Consider the following 16,993-nt stretch of genomic DNA (forward strand, 5'->3'; position numbering starts at 1 on the left):
TGATTTCCCAGGCCACAGTAGAGAGCTGGATTGGAAGAGGAGCAGCTGGGGTTAGAACCGGCACTCATATGGGATACTGGCGATTCAGGCCAGGGCTTTAACCCTCTGCACCACAGTGCTGGCTCCTAAACTTTGTTTTAATGGGTCTTACAATTCTGGGACAGAATTTGGTCAAGTTGTTTCTGTTACACAATATTGCCTTTAAAAACTAATAACTTAAAACTGCCCAGCACAAAAAACTCCACCAATAGGCCACAAAACATTCTCCTTTTGAAGATTTAACAATGTATTGTTATCTTTAACTAGTCATTGATTATTATACTTGAATGACAGTTAAGATCAATAGTTCTGAGAGTCTTCTTCCACCATTGATTAAGACTGGAATGGCAGGTATTATGGATAATACTCATTTAGCCTTCTGGGCAAATTGATGGCCTTCTCACCTCTAGCTTCCATTGTGTCCATTGCTTTGATGACACCCACTGCATTTGTCTGTCTCATTTTACAAAGAGATTTCTTAAATTTTTTTGATTAGAATGTTGGTAGAAATATTGTCAGATAAGGCAATTCTGATGTCTCAGATGAAAATGAGGAGTAGAATATGAGAAATTGAAATAAAGGCCATTCTTGTTGGAAATTGGCAATGAACTGGGATGAATTTTGTCCATGCCCTATAACTTTGTGGAAGGCAGAATTTAAGAGCAATGAGCTAGGGTATCTGGGGGAAGAAAGATGGGTTATATTAAATATTAAGTCATTTTTTTAAACAATTATTTTTTTTATTTCAAAGAGATACAGAGAGAGGTAGAGCCAGAGAGAGAGAGAGAGGTCTTCGATTCCACTGGTTCACTCCCCAAATGACCGTAACAGCCAGAGCTGAGCTGATCTGAAGCCAGGAGCCAGAAGCTCAAACCAGTGCCCATATGGGATGCTGGCACTGCAGGTGGAGGCTTTACCTGCTGCGACACAGAGCTGGCCCTGAGAGTCATTTTTTAAAGAGGAGTATTGTAATCCAAGAGTTATTTCCAAGCAGCAAATATGTATTTGTATGGCTTCTAAAAATATTTATTTATTTATTTGAAAATTAGGAAAAAGATATCTTGAAAGACAGAGAGGGAGACTGCACAGTGTAGAGAGATATATATATCCTATTTACTGGTTCACTCCCCGAATGCCTGCAATAGTTGAGACTGGGCTAGGCTGAAGCTAGGAGCTGGGACTTCACAATGAGTCTCCTATGTGGGTGGCAGGGACTTAACCACTGGAGTTATCACCTGCTGCCTCCCATAGTGTGCATTAACAGGAATGCTGGAATTGGGAGTAGAATTGGGATTTGAGCTCAAGCACTGATATGGGGAGTAGGCGTTCTAAGCAGTGCCTTAACTGCTGTGCCAAGTGTCTACCCTTTTTCCTTTCTGTTTCCTTATTGGAACTAATCCCAGAGTTTCTGCTATTAGCTTTGTATCATGTTCTCAATGTTTTTTTTTTTTTAAGATTTATTTATTTATTTGAAAGTCAGAGTTACACAGAGAGAGGAGAGGAGAGGCAGAGGAGAGGAGAGGAGAGGCTGCAACGGCTGCAGCTGCGCTGATCCGAAGCCAGGAGGTTCTTATGGGTCTCCCATGTGGGTGCAAGGCCCCAAGGACTTGGGCCATCTTGTACTGCTTTCCCAGGCCATAGCAGAGAGCTGGATTGGAAGTGGAGCAGCCGGGTCTCGAACCCACCCCATGTTGAATGCCAGCACTTCAGGCCAGGGTGTTAACCCGCTGTGCCACAGCACTGGCCCCAGTTCTCCGTGTTAGAATTAAGGGTTTAGGCTGGCGCCGCGGCTCAATAGGCTAATCCTCCTGCGGCGCTGGCACACTGGGTTCTAGTCCCGGTCAGGGTGCCGGATTCTGTCCCGGTTGCCCCTCTTCCAGGCCAGCCCTCTGCTGTGGTCCGGGAGTGCAGTGGAGGATGGCCCAAGTCCTTGGGCCCTACACCCACAAGGGAGACCAGGAGAAGCACCTGGCTCCTGGCTTCGGATCAGCGTGGTGCGCCGGCCGCGGCAGCCATTGGAGGGTGAACCAAAAAGGAAGACCTAAGGGTTTGGTCTTTGCTTTTGGAATAATTTACTCTACCTCCTGGGGAGGTGTGCAGTTTTCCTTTTCTACTTCCATGCTTTTGAAACTTTATCTGCTTTTGAGAGTCCTTCTACATATTTGAAGACTTTAGTTGTATCTCAATTTTACCAGAAAACGAGTTTGCATTTTTGTTTTTGTTCTCCTTGTTACTTAGAATGATTTCTAAAAAGAGGGGGAAATGAAAATTATGCCACTGTTCTCAAACTGGAAGTTAATAATACTATCTATGATATCTTTTTAAAGCATGTTGCTATATTTTCATAAATTATATTTGATTATTAGAATGAGAGAGATAACTTGAACATAGATTGTTGGTATACTTTAATTTTTCCCGAGTTTTATTTTAAAAATACAAAAAGAATTTCATTTAAGTTAGCCCCAAAGAATAATAAATTCTATTTGTTCTTTGTTTTGTTTGATATATTATTTTCCCCAGGGATTATTCTGATAAAAACAAAAAGATGAGTTTATTGGCCACAATATTTAATTAGTTTTGTTTTGAAAGAAGTATATTTCAATTATTATAGCTTTTACACATTGAAAATTATATATGCTTTTTAAAAGTATACAGTCATTTAAGAAAACATACTGAATTCCCATAGAATTCTATTTCACTACCTGTGATTTCTTTGTCTCATTTTCTTTCTCTGTAATCTTTTACTAAATCTATATGAGCTTGTTACTATTTCAGTGGAGAAATAGTATAGTAGTCCCCCCTTATTCTTGGTAAGTACCTCTAGGGAGTGCCCAAAACCTTGAATGCTAGTAAAATCTGTATATAGATAGGTAGATATATGTTTGTCTTTTCCTGCATTGCTACCATGTAGTACTAGAGTTAATTCGTCTTTTCCATGTTTTATTCTTTGGTACTTCCTTTGCACTTTGGGGCAATTATGAAATAAACTAAGGATTATTTGACATAAGTACTGTGTGATACTATAGTAGTCAGTTTATTTACAAAGATGGCTACTAAATAGCTAATGGGCAGGTAGCAGATACATTGTGGATATTTGGATATAGGAGTTGTTTACATACTGGGTGTGAAGGTGTAGGATGGTGTAAGATATCATCACATAGGATGGTTTAAAACTAATTTAAAACTTATGTCTTGGGGCTGGTGTTGTGGTGTAGTGGGTTAAGCCACAGCTTTGATGCCGACATTGATATGGACATTGGTTCGAGTCCTGGCTGCTCTACTTCTGATCTAGCTCCCTGCTAACCTGGAAAAAGTAGCAAAAGATGGTTCAGGTGTTTGGGTCCCTGCCACCTAGGTGGGAGACCTGGATGAAGCTTTTGTCTTCACGCTTTGGCCTGGCCCAGCCCTGGCTATTGCAGCCATTTCTGGAGTGAACCACTGGATGAAGATCTGTCTCTGTCTCTGTCTCTCTCTGTTTCTCTCTCACTGTAACTCTGCCTTTCATATAAATAAATAAATCTTAAAAAATGAAAACTTGTAACTTATTTATTTCTGCAGTTTTTCATTTAATATTTTAATTTTTATTTATTTTTAAGATTATTTATTTATTTGAAAGGCAGAGTTACAGTGAGAGAGGAACAGAGAGAGAGAGAGAGAAAGGTCTTCCATCCGCTGGTTCACTCCCTAGATGGCCGCGACAGCCAGAGCTGTGCCGATCCAGAGCCAGGAACCAGGAACTTCTGGGTCACCCATGCCCTTGCAGGGGCCCAAGCACTTGGGCCATCTTCACTGCTTTCCCATGCCACGGCAGAGAGCTGGATTGAAAGTGGAGCAGCCGAACTCGAACTGGCGCCTATATGGGATGCTGACACTGTAGGCGGCAGCTTTACCTGCTGCGCCACAGAGATGGCCCTTCATTTGATATTGTTAGACCACAACTGACTATAGAAAGTAAAACCATGGATTAGGGGCAGCTATTGTATGGGACTTTGTTGTTTTAGGATTCTTGAGCGTTAAGAGCATTATGCCTAACCTTTTCTTTCATCTCCATTCTGTTGCTAAGGACAATGCTCAGTGTGTCTTTTTTGCTGTTTACTTTTCCAAATACCTGGTAGGAATCTGGTGCTAGTTATTTGGTGGTTTTATATAATAAAAATTATCACAATATAAAAACATTATCTATTGCTGTTTAACAAACTGCCTCAAAACTTAGTAGCTTAAAATAACAAATGTTTGTTTTGTCTCTCAGTCCCTGAGGAACAGCTTAGTTGGGTGGCTCTGGCTCAGTGCCTTTTGTTATATACATAGCAGGTAAGCTATAGGCTATGGTGCAGTCAGGTCAGGACTCAACTAAGTCAGCATGATCACTGCAGATAAATCACTGCAGAAGCTTTACTCCCTCTGCTGTGGTCTAATCTCCAGCTCACCATTACATATTGCATTTCTTTTTTTTTTTATTATTTTTTCTTTTTAATTTATTTTTTATTACCACTGCATTTCTTTCTGCCATTACCAACATTGGCCTTTGCAATCCCTGTGATTGTTTTGTGTTACTTTTGCTATTTCCTAGAGGTCTTTTTCTTATAGCCTGTCTTGCAAGTTTTTTAGTTCATTTTTTTAATATGGTCCAAGGTGTCATAAATTGTGCCGATGCCAGTTGTCTTGACACTACCAAAATAACTTGAATCAAAATACAAAGATGACATCTGTTGTGGATTTTGCATATTTTGGTGTATATCCTCCAAATCTGCTACTAAGCTTAGGCATGTAGTTGTTAGTAGTCTATAGGTCTAGTAATCACACACCTCTGTTTTTTGTCACATAGGCTTTTCCATAGACTTCCTAGGCTGTTCTCATGTCATGATCCAGCAGAGAAAGGTAGCAAGTGAAGAGAGACCCAAAATGGATCCTGTGGCCTTTAGTAACTTAGTCTTTTTTTTTTTTTTTAATATTTTTAAAAATTTATTTAAGAAGTAGAGTTACAGACAGTGAGGGGAAGAGACAGAGAGAAAGGTCTTCCTTCCATTGGTTTACTTCCCGAATGTCCGCAATGGCTGGAACTGCGCCGATCCGAAGCCAGGAGCCAGGTGCTTTTGCTTCTTCCTGGTCTCCTATGTGGGTGCAGGGGCCCAAGCACTTGAATCATGTTCCACTGCCCTCCTGGGCCACAGCAGAGAGCTGGATTGGAAGAGGAGCAGCCGAGAATAGAACCGGCATCCATATGGGGTGCCGGCGCCGCAGGCAGAGGATTATCTTACCGCGCCACAGTCCCAGCCCTGTAACTTAGTCTTGAAGTGACATATTGCCACTTTTGCCACATGGTATTGGTCATACAGTCCAATACTGGGGGGGGGGGGGGAGGATTACATAAAGCTGTGAATATCAGGAGACAGGGATCACTGCTGACTCCCCAGAAGCAGTACTGTATTTCAAAATGAACTAATTTTTCTACATATGAAATGAGTTTTTATTGGGATACAGTGTATTGATTATTTAAAAAATAATTAAAATATTATTTTTGTATACTTATTTCTGCTATAGTCTGTAAAGAAAAATATATTTTGCTATATTTACATTGAACCTAAGAGGTGACTTTAACAAATTTGTGATTAGTACCATTCTTTGAATTTAATTCTTTTAATATCCTTTGATTCCTTTCTAATGCTAATGCCTAAAGAAATATCCGCTTGAGATCTGGGATACTATAGTATTGTTCCTAATCTTTTAGGGGGTTCAGAGACCACTTTGGAATTGATGAGAGCAATAGCCTCTCTAGAGAAATTCACTTATGAGCACAAAGGTGATTTTACTGTTCAGGGAACTCTCAGAAAGGTCCATGAACTTAGGTTGAGGACCTAGAAGCACCTGAGGACTTTAAAACACAGGTAGACTTCTGATATTCTGACTGAAAGAAGTGCTTGTTGATTTTCCATATGTAAAGGGAAACTTACATAACTCTACTTGGAAATATTTGTTTCTTTTTATATGGCTTCTAATTCTCTTATCCTGATCATGGTTTTTGTTTCTGAATTTTGATTCCCCTTTTAGCATCTGGAGCATAAGAACAGTCCTTATTTTCTTCTTTTCCAAGAGAACAGAGAGAAATAGTAAGTTATAAATTTTTTAAAAATCTGTTTTATAGTTTGTCAGTTTGTAATGTTGTTTGTGAAATTACATATTCAAGGGATGACATTGTGAATATTGAAAAGTTGTTTACTGTAAAGCATAAGAAAGATTGTAAGTGATCAAGATGTTCTATTTTTATTTGATGTTTTTGTCTTGCTCTTTTAGAATTTTATTTACACAAAATATTACTTTAAATTAAGAGAAATTATATTAATTAAATTGGTCTTTGTAGAAGCCATTGTTAACAAAATAACATTGCATATTTTTGATTTATGCTATTAATTACACCACTCTCCTTAACTCAGCAGCCCCTTGACTTTTGTATTAATTGAAATATGTAAATTATGGTGAAATCTCCTTCTGTAGTCTATATATAAGCCTTAAAGATTCTCAGATCTTAAAACTGTGTGTTATAATTAACCAGAGATTTACGAATTTCATTTCAAAGGAACCTTTGACTTGTTTTTTATCTTTCTTTATTTTAATTTTTCATTATGGAAAATTCTAAACATATACAAAAGTAGACTGATTCCTATAATAACCCTATAGATCTATCATCCAACCTAAACTGGTCACTGTTATTTCATTTTTACCTCCATCTAGTATTTTTACCTCCTTTATTATTTTGAATGTATTCCAGATATATGTGTTCCTAACAGATTTTTAAAAAGTATAAACAGAATACATTATCATACCTAGAATAGAATTATTAATATCATATCAAATATAAAACTATTAAATTTTCAGTTATCTCATATAAGTGTTATTTGCCTGAAAAGCATATTTTGTTTGTTTGACTCAGGATCCAAATAAGGTTGGTATAAATATATGCTATTTTTTTTTTAAAGATTTATTTGTTTATGTTAAAGAGAGAGTTACAGAGACAGAGGCAGAGAGAGAGGTCTTCTTCCGCTGGTTCACTCCCCAAATGGCTGCAAGGGCTGGAGCTGGGCCGATCCGAAGCTAGAAGCCTGGAGCTTCTTCCAGGTCTCCCATGTGGGTGCAGGGGCCCAAGGACTTGGGCCATCTTGTACTGCTTTCCCAGGCCATAGCTGAGAGCTGGATCGGAAGCAGAGCAGCTGGGACTTGAACTGGCACTCACATGGGATGCCGACACTGCAGGCAGCAGCTTTACCCACTATGCCACAGCACTGGCCCCTAAATATATGCTTTTAAACTGCTTCCTTGTTCATGACCCCACACTGCTTATAGGGTCCTGGTACAGTTCCTTGATAAATTCACTTTTTAATCTCTGAGAGTAATATTTGATATTTCTCCTCAATTCACTAATATCTTTTTCTCCACCAAAAAAGTAAAAATCAAACCAAATGAAAACCAGGCAGCCAAGTAAGAATTCAAAAGCCACAAGCCAATAAACCAAAACTCTACAAAAGCTACCTATTCTCTCATAACTTAAAATGTCACTGTATATTGACTATAGATGTAAATAGATGAGGGCTGCTCTCACCACCAAGCATATCAAGTTAGCTGTTTTTATCCTTCATGATATTCTGAAAATTGGTCTTGAGCACATCTATGGCTAGTGGTAATTTATATTCCGTATTCTAAATACTATGACCATCTCAGTAGACTTGTTATTATCTCCTCCAGTTATACTTTCTTTTGCATCATTTGTTGCTTTTGGGTTATTTCTATTGACATATAACTCTGCCTCAATACAACCTTTTGGGGAGAGGGGAATCTTCTCTAACCCTGTATTACCTTTAAGTTACTCGCTATTTCTTTTCTCCTTCCAAGGAAAATTACTTACAAAGTTGTACATTGCTGGTATCTCCTTTCTCCCCTCCCCGACCTGTTATTTCTTTCTCTCTCTCTCTCTCTCTTTTTTTTTTAGATTTACTTTATTTATTTGAAAGTTTCAGAAAGAGGTAGACCCAAAGAGAGAGGAATTCCATTTGCTGGAATTAATTATTAATTATTAATTATTAATATCATGTGAAATATAAAACTATTAAAATATAAAACTCCCCAGATGGCCGCAATGCTGAGCTGATCTGAAGCCAGGAATCAGGAGCTTCTTCTGTGTCTCCCATACAGGTGCAGGGGTCTAAGGACTTGGGCCATCCTCTACTGCTTTCCCAGGCCATAGCAGAGTGCAGGATTGGAAGTGGAGCAGCCAGGACTCAAACCGGTGCCCACATGCGATACTGGCACTGCAGGCTAGGGTTTTAACCTGCTGTGCCATAGTGCCAGACACCCCCCCCCCAGCTCTCCACCCCCGTTCTTTCTCAACCTTACTTTGTTTAAGTTGTTTCCACTCTGTTTTTGTTTTCCCAGTGACTTATTTCAAGGTCACTAATGATGTACATCTTGTCAAAGCCACAAATCCAGTTCTCTTTTCTCAACCAACTTGACCTCTTAATAAGCATTTGAATTAATTCAACTATCCACTTTTTTCTTGAAGTATTATTATCTTTTTTTTTTTTTTTCAGAATTATTTATTTGCAAGTCAGAGTTACACAGAGAGAGAAGGAGAGGCAGAGAGAGAGGTCTTGCATCCAGTGGTTCACTCCCCAATTGGCTGCAATGGCCAGAGCTGTGTTGATCCAAAGCCAGGAATCAGGAGCTTCTTCCAGGTCTCCCACGTGGGTGCAGGGGCCCTTGGGCCATCCTTTACTGCTTTCCCAGGCCACAGCAGAGAGCTGGATCTGAAGTGGAGCAGCGGGGTCTCTGCTGGCACCCATATGTGATGCTGACACTGCAGGTGGTGGTTTTACCTGCTTTGCCACAGTGCTGGCCCCAGCTTTATTATCTTTAAGCAACTTTGACAATACTTTGTCAGTCATTTCTTTTTTAGTTTTATTTTCCTACCTTCTCTACTAAAAATCTATCCTTTTCAAAAATTTCCTTAGCTCTGCTGTCCAATAGAACATTCTGTGATGGTAAAAATAATGTTAACCACTGTCTCATATGGTATCTGCTAGCTATTTGTATTTATTGAGCACTTGAAATATGGTTAGTGGATATGAAGGACTGGATTTTACATTTTATCTCTTTGTAATTTAAATTTATTAGCCCCATGTGGCTATTGGACAGTGCATCCCTAGGTAATTTCATCCATTCTCACAGATTAAAAATCTTGTATTTATTAATGACTGTCAAATCTAAGTCTGTAGCCCAGACGTTTCCCTTTAGTCACAGGCTTGTATACCTAACTGGGTAGTTGATATGTCTACTTGGGAGTCTAACAGACATCTCATACTTAACATGGCTAAAATAGAATTAGTAGTATTGCTTTTCCCCTTTATTCATACTGTTCTGTAGCTCTTCCCTGTGTCTTCCTTCCCCATCTCAATCAGTCAAGTAATATTTTTATGGATCTAAACATAAATGAAGTAAAATATAGAATAAATATAATAATAATATTATATATGTATATGGAATTGACTCCTGTAATTTTGGAGACTAAAAAGTCCCCAAGATCTGTTGTCAGCGAGCTGGAGATCCAAGAGAACTAATTGTTTAGTTCCAATCTGAGTTTGAAAACCAAGAGAGCCAATGGCATACTTTCTGGTCTGAAAGCTGTAGGTTAAAGAAACAGGAAGAGCTAAGGTTTCAGTTGAGTCCAAAGCCAGGAAGAGATGAATGTTCTAGCTCAAGGCAGTCAGGCATAGGAAATTCTCTCTCAGTACAGGGAGGATCAGCCTTTTCTATTCAGGCCTTCACCTGATTATATGAGGGTCACCTCATTCCCTGAGGCAAGTACTCAGTTTACCAATTCCAATCTTAATCACACCCCATATCACCCTCACAGACATCTAGAATTCTGTTTGTCCAAATACCTGGCTGTCCTGTAGTTCAGTCAAGTTAACACATAAAACTAAACATCTTAAAAGACTGGGAGGCATTCTTGATTCTTCTTTCATATCTGTTCACTTACCAGCAAGTCTTATCAGCTTTTTTTTTTTTTTTTTATAGGTCAGTCTTTCTTTCTCTCTCTCTCTCTTTCTTTCTTTGACAGGTAGAGTTATAGACAGAGACAGAGAGAAAGGCCTTCCTTCCGTTGGTTCACTCCCCAAATGTCCGCCATGCCCGGTGCTGTGCCAATCTGAAGCCAGGAGCCAGGTGCTTCCTCCTGGTCTCCCACAAGGGTGCAGGAGCCCAAGCACTTGGGCCATCCTCCACTGCCTTCCCCGGGCCACAGCAGAGAGCTGGACTGGAAGAGGGGCTACTGGGACCAGAACCTGGCGCCCATATGGGATGCCGGTGCCGCAGGAAGAGGATTAACCAAGTGAGCCATGGCGCTGGCCCCAAGTCTTATCATCTTTAGCTCTAAAATTATCTTGAATATGACCAATTCTGACCTTCCCTGCTATTGCAATTCTAACTTAAATCATTTTCAGCTCTTGCTTGTGCTGCTGTGGTGGATTACTAATGTGCTTTTAAGGTATAAATCAGATCTTGTGTCTTTTTTGTTTAAAATTCTCTAATTGCTTCCTATTGCAACTAGAATAAAAATCTGTAACCTTATCTTGTTTGATTTAAACCCATTTCTCTGACTTCATTTCTCCCACTGACCTTTTTTTCACTTTTGCTCCAGCTATTCTAACCATCTTTTGGTTCTACATACAAATTCTCTTAATTTATGAAATGGGAAAGAAATGTTTGCTTTGGCAAACATTAAAATTAATTATATTTGAAATCATATAAAATTGCTAGGTTTTATACAAATATGAGCTGATGGTACTGATTTTTTTAAATTTACTTATCTGAAAGTTAGAGTTGGGGAGGAGAGAGAGAGTGGAAAGAGAGGGAGTGGGAGAAAGAGAGGGAGAGGGAGAGAGAGATCTCTCCGTTTGCTGGTTCACACCACAGTTGTCTGCAATGGGCAGGGCTGGATCTGGCTCTTCCATGTTGGGTGGCAGGGACCCAAGAACTTGGACCATCCTCTGCTGCTTTCCCAGGTCATTAGTAGAGAGCTGGATCAGAAGTGGAGTTGTTAGGACGCAAACTGGCACCCATATCGGGTGCTGACATTGTAGGCAGTGGTTTAACCCACTATGCCACAACTCTGGCCCCTGTTTCTTCTTTTCTAATCTTTTTTATTTCACTTGTCTTAAATTTGTTGGGGCCTATTAGAATATTGGCTTGAAGTGGAAATAGTGGGTATCCTTGTTTAGTTCCTTCTTTCAGTGGAAATGCTTTTAATATTTTAACATTAAATTTGATATTTGCTGTGGTTTTTAAAAACAATGATACTTACCAGGTTAAAGAAATTAAGCTCATGGTATTATTTTCAGTGAACTGGTAATATAGTAGATAATAGGAGAAACAGGATAAAGTTTAAAACACTTGATCTTAGCCAAAAGGCTGAGAGGCAATGAGGTTTAAAACAAATATTCATTCTGACTTCAAAGAGTCACAAAATAGAGAAAGATATAAAAATACCATTTTGAAAGAATCCTCAGGAATACTTCTTTAAGGTAATTAAGTTTGTGAATATTTTAATTTATAAGCAGGTAAATCTGCATGTACCTGTTACATGCAAAGATTTTTTTTTTTTTACTTTAAGATTATTTCAGGGTCTTTTTTTATTAAAATATTACTAATTCATTTTAATAAGGTATTTCACATAGATTTAAGATAGGCTTTATAAAAGATTGCCTTACAGTCTTACACATTTTTAAAGTTTAAAATTAGGTACATGATTTTTTTTTAAAGATTAATTTATTTGAAAGTCAGAGTTACACAGAGAGAGGAGAGGCAGAGAGAGAGAGAAGTCTTCATCCAATGGTTCACTCCCCAGTTGGCTGCAACAGCCGGAGCTGTGCTGATCCAAACCCAGGAGCTTCTTCTGGGTCTCCTGTTTGGGTGCCGGGACCCAAGGATTTGGGCCATCTTCTACTGCTTTCCCAGGCCATGGCAGAGAGCTGGATCAGAAGTGGAGCAGCTGGGTCTCAAACTGGCACCCATATGGGATGCCGGTGCTTCAGGCAGGGCATTAACCCACTGTGCCACAGCACTGGCCCCTACATGATTTTTTTTTAATCTGGTTATTGGTCATGTCCTTTATTAATTGTAGTTCTTTAGTTTAAGAGGTGGACCCAGAGTAGATAAAAGTAGCAGTTGACAATTTACACCCTGTAGCCAAGTCTTGCCCACCACTTTATATAGCTTATGACGTAAGAATGGCAAAGGAATCATATTTTGTGTTATGTTAAGTAACGTGACATCCAAAGTTTAGTTTTTATTGGCAGATAACCAGTGTCCATTCATTTATGTATTGTCTGTAACTGTTTTCATTTTACAGTGGCAGAATTGAGTAATTGTGACAGACTATATGTGGTACTCTCATCACTTCAGATTGCTTTTATAGAACAGGTCACATCGCATCATTTCAGACTGTTGCATGACAACTTACAAAATGCAGTTATAACTCGACAGCATTTTAATTGCCACTTATTGTTATGCTGTGACAATTTTATTCGTTTTTTAAGCACTGCATAACTATCATATAAAACAAGAAGAGAGAAAAGTCAGTTTTGAATGTTGCATTTTTAGGGCACAATGGAGTAATACCAATTTTGTTATCAAAATGCAAAGCATTGGATTTATTATGTAGTGACATTCCAACTGTGCCAAAAGAATGCAATATATATTGATATTATCATATGATGTACTCATGATATTCCCAATTCACAGACAAGTAATGGTCATTAAAAATTAGAAAATTTAAAATGGAATATCTCATCATTGCAGAATTTCTTCAGAAAAATAAAAAATGAAAATGGGGCTTAAGTCGAAGTAAGTTTCTAAGTGGCTTATATGTTTGTGAAGCAGCGAAAGCCATTTACCAATGGTGAGTTACTTAAATTGTGTTTGATTACATCAGCAGAAGAAATATGTTCTGATAATGTTTAAGACTAGTAGTCTTTCAGCAAGAGACATTTGCTTGAAGAATTGAGAAAACTGGGAGCAAAAAAGTGGACAGTCAATTTTAAAAAGGGCGAATAAGTTCACATATTTTCCCTTAGCTCTTGATGAGTTGACAGATAGTACTAATAATGGCTTATTTGTGGTTTGTTTGAGGAGTCAGCTCCAAGCTTGAAGGGACTGAAGAATTAGCCTTTATAATTAGTTGTCTGTGTGGAATAATTTTAGGTGAGAATATTTTCATAGAAGTTAAGAAAGCACTAATTCAGTACAACCTGAAGTAGAATCTGCTAAGATGTGTTATATAACTATTGGTGGTAAAAATATATAAGCATGTAGAAAACACTGAGCTGGCAAAGCTGGTGAAACTGTAAGGTATTTAACTCCTATGATTATTTATTATATTATTCAACAGCAGATACTTTGCAGAGTGTAATTAAATCTATCGTTGTGCTATTGAACCTGTAGAGTCAAGGGAAACTTCATTTGTTCTCATGGACTTAATCATTGTCACTTACATGAACTTTTGTCAGAAGCTGAATATCTTGACTTGCCCTACATCACAGCAGTTTGATGGCATAGCAGTGATAACAATGTTTTATTGTGATCTCAGAATCCAAATTAAACTATTTCTGAATGATTAGAGCCACCTTCAGCCACTAAGAGTAGATTTGGAAGCTAGCTTTACTGCTGACTTGGTAACAGTTTAATGAATTCAACCTAGGATCACAAGGCAAAATAATGCATACATGTAAAACCTAGACTATATAAAGTCATTTAGAAAACAGCTAACACTGTAATGATGAAAAATAATTTTTTAAAAAGTGCTATGAAAAATTAAAACAGGAAGCAAGATCTTAGTTCCCATACAAATTTATGACAGATGCATGATCTTAGCTCAAACTGCAGTTCCAGTGTCATTTTCTAGACCTCAGTGCAAGTGCAAAGATTTCCATATTTCTAAGCCATTAAACTGTATGATTGAGGAACTTCCACTAATATTCAATTGGAAGTGATTAATTTGCCATGTAATGACATACTAAAAGGCAAATATCAAGAGAAAAATCTAATACAATTTTATAAATGCCTTCCAAACAATGAATATGCTCAATGAAAATTATGTACCCATGAATTGATGTCAGTATTTGGTAGTACCTATCTGTGTGAAAAGATGGTTTTCAAAAATCAAATGTATAAAATCTCATTACAGATTATCATTAAGGGATTAACAGTTATAATCAATTTTGATGATAGAGAACATAACTCTGATCTTCAATTAAGTGGATGATTATCCCCCTTCTCCCAAATTCCATTCAGTTCGTTGGTTGACTTATTTTACAAAAAATTGAATCCAAATATTATTATTTGTCAATTAAAGGTTTGTGGGATTTTTTTTTATCTTTTCCTTTAAAAGTATAGACTCAATTGTGCCTTTTTGGCTATAAAGCCTAAAATATTTATTAGCTAATCCTTTACAGAAAAAATTTGCTTATTTCTATATTAAGAGAGTGGATATTTGGCTTTATCTTATCTAACCTCTTTAAAGATGTCAACAGATACCTCCTGCTTCCTACAGCCCCATTAGCAATAAATCTGCTGGCACACGAAAGACTACAACATATATTTTTTTTTTAATTTTGATTGTAAAATTATTTTTGCATGTTGGCGTTTTTTGACGTTTATATAGATAAAATACTTTGAATTGGGTATTCAGGTATTTATTGCCTAGAATATCAATGAAGAAGTAATAATATTGTTTAAGAATTTAAATAATAAGAATTACTTAACTTCCATTGGATAAAATGTTTAGTCGAGTTGAAACTCTTTTTTTCATATGGAATTGTATTCCAGTTTGCACTAGTTAAATGTGAGAAATCTTTAAAGAGTTCAAGGAAATGCATATTATGAGAGCAACTATGCTTGGGTTTCAAAATTGCTTTGCACCAAAATTAACTTTTAGTTTCAGTTTTATACAAACTTTGAAGTACTCTCATATTGTTAAATCTGAGGAAGATCTTGGAAAGGGATTTTAATTATTTCAAAATTAAACATATGAACACTTCACTGCTTACTTAGGTTAGCATAAATTGGTTCCCGAGAGTCAGTTCAAAGAATATGATTTATGAATTGTCAGTGTCTGCTTCGTAAATTTAATAGGTTTTCCAGTCCTCTAGAAATACAAGGATACTCAAAAAGTTGCTAGAAAAATGCAATTAAATGATGAGTTTATTTTGGTGTTAAAATTTTTTGAAATCCATGCATTGTTCTTTGTGATACCTATTTCTGTGAACTTTTTGAAGACCTCTTGTATTGATTTTCAGAAGAACTTCTTTATTAGTGCTTAATATTTTAGAGTTGACTAATTTAATAAAACATGTATTTCTTTCCTTATATTAATTGAAAATAGATATTTGTAAAAAATCAGAGTGGGAAGGAAGAAGGAGGAGAAGGAGGGTAGGTGTGGGTAGGGTGGGAAGAATCACTATGTTTCTAAATTTGTATTTATGAAATGCGTAAAGTTTGTATACCTTAAATAAAATGTTTCTAGGTTAAAAAAAAAAGCAGAACATTTTTATTACCAATATATAAAGGATTTGATATGAACTTTGTGAAAGAATGTTGGTGAGGTGTTGAAAAGAAAGAGAAATAATACAAAGGAATTTTTCCAAAACATTTTAAAAGATACATATTTTTAAATTTAGAAATTTAAAAATGCTATATAAAGTTCATTTTTATGCTATATAAAGTTCATTTTTTTTTTCTGAATGGCTTGTCATACAAAAACAGCAGAAATACGAATCATGTATGGGTAAGATTGAGATAAATTTTGTCTGTACACATCACTTAACATTTAGAGAAATCTTCAAATGAGCACGTTTTCTTGCATTTGCTTATTGTGTATCCTTTGTCATGATTTTTATCATATATTTAAATTTATTAATATCTGATTTAGCTTTGATTTAAATCTTATTTTCTAGATGAAGCATTGGATGATTTAAAATCCCAGAAGAAAAAAATAGTAAGTTAATGTTTAAAGTTAATTTATATAAAGTAAGTTCAGAACTGAATAATTAATGTTTATATGTTATAATTTGCTGATTCTCCAAGGAACAAGTGTGCTTTTAGGTAGCATTTTAATGGTGAAGTTAAGTTTTGAATACTTTATCTACTTAATGATTGACAGAAAAGAGTAGTTTAGATGGACTTTTGAGATTCTGAGAATTTGTGTCATGTGGAAGATGATGAACCATATTGGAGGACTGAATGAGGCAAAGAGAAAGTAAAAAGGTAGGTGCCTAAATTATTTAGTAGAGCCATAAAAGGACCAAACCTCTACATAGGTTCTACATAGTTCTCATATTTTCTTGACAATGTAAAGGCCAAGAGAAGAAATCAAGAAGATTGATTGTAAGAGTCAGACACAACATGAAAAGACTGAAGAAGGGAGAAGCGCAAAACAGCATTTTCCCCTCTTGGTCTCTGCTCACTCCCCTTTTGTTTTTCAAGAACAGATTTCATTAATAACACAATCAACAGAGCCAACACTGTGGGGCACTGGATTAAGCCAGTGCTTGTGATGCTTAAATCACATATCAGAGTGCCAGTTCGACTTCTGGCTGCTCTGCTTCTGATGCAGCTTTCTGCTAATATGCCTGAGAAGGTTGCAGATGATGGCTTAAGTACTTGGGCCCCACTGCCCAGGTGGGGAGACCTGGATAAGTTGTGGTTACCAGCTTCATTTTGGCCCAATCCTGGTTGTTGTGCCCATTTGGGGAGTAAACCAGTGGGTGGAGGATCTCTTTCTCTGTCCTTGTCTCTATCCCTGTCTCTCTCCCTCTCTTTCTCTCTGTCACTTTGCCTTTCAAATAACTAAATCTTAAAAAGCAAGCAAAAACCGTGATTAATAAAAGATTACACTCTTTTAAAAGTATCC

At 37.1% G+C, this 16,993-nt stretch overlaps 1 protein-coding gene across 14 annotated transcripts in view; it reads left to right on the plus strand.

Moving 5' to 3' along the window:
• LNPK (lunapark, ER junction formation factor) overlaps window positions 1–16,993 on the plus strand; it is a 105,109-nt gene that overhangs the window by 21,122 nt on the left and 66,994 nt on the right. For 9 of the 14 annotated variants that reach the window (XR_011387247.2, XR_011387249.2, XR_016230781.1 and 6 more), the window contains 2 exons: window positions 6,088–6,146; window positions 16,038–16,078. Coding sequence is in view for 8 of the 14 variants with exons in the window: in XM_008258775.5 (XP_008256997.2) it covers window positions 6,088–6,146; window positions 16,038–16,078 (100 nt within the window). In the remaining 6 variants the exon portion in view is untranslated. Of the gene's footprint in view, window positions 1–6,087; window positions 6,147–12,885; window positions 12,986–16,037; window positions 16,079–16,993 lie in introns of all 14 variants that reach the window. The other 5 variants (XR_016230780.1, XM_089328114.1, XM_089328116.1 and 2 more) reach the window with 1 other exon arrangement.

The sequence above is a fragment of the Oryctolagus cuniculus genome, chromosome 3, assembly GCF_051225735.1.
Source record: "Oryctolagus cuniculus isolate XC-2025 breed Fujian yellow rabbit chromosome 3, ASM5122573v1, whole genome shotgun sequence".
NCBI classification, from domain to species: Eukaryota; Metazoa; Chordata; class Mammalia; order Lagomorpha; family Leporidae; genus Oryctolagus; species Oryctolagus cuniculus.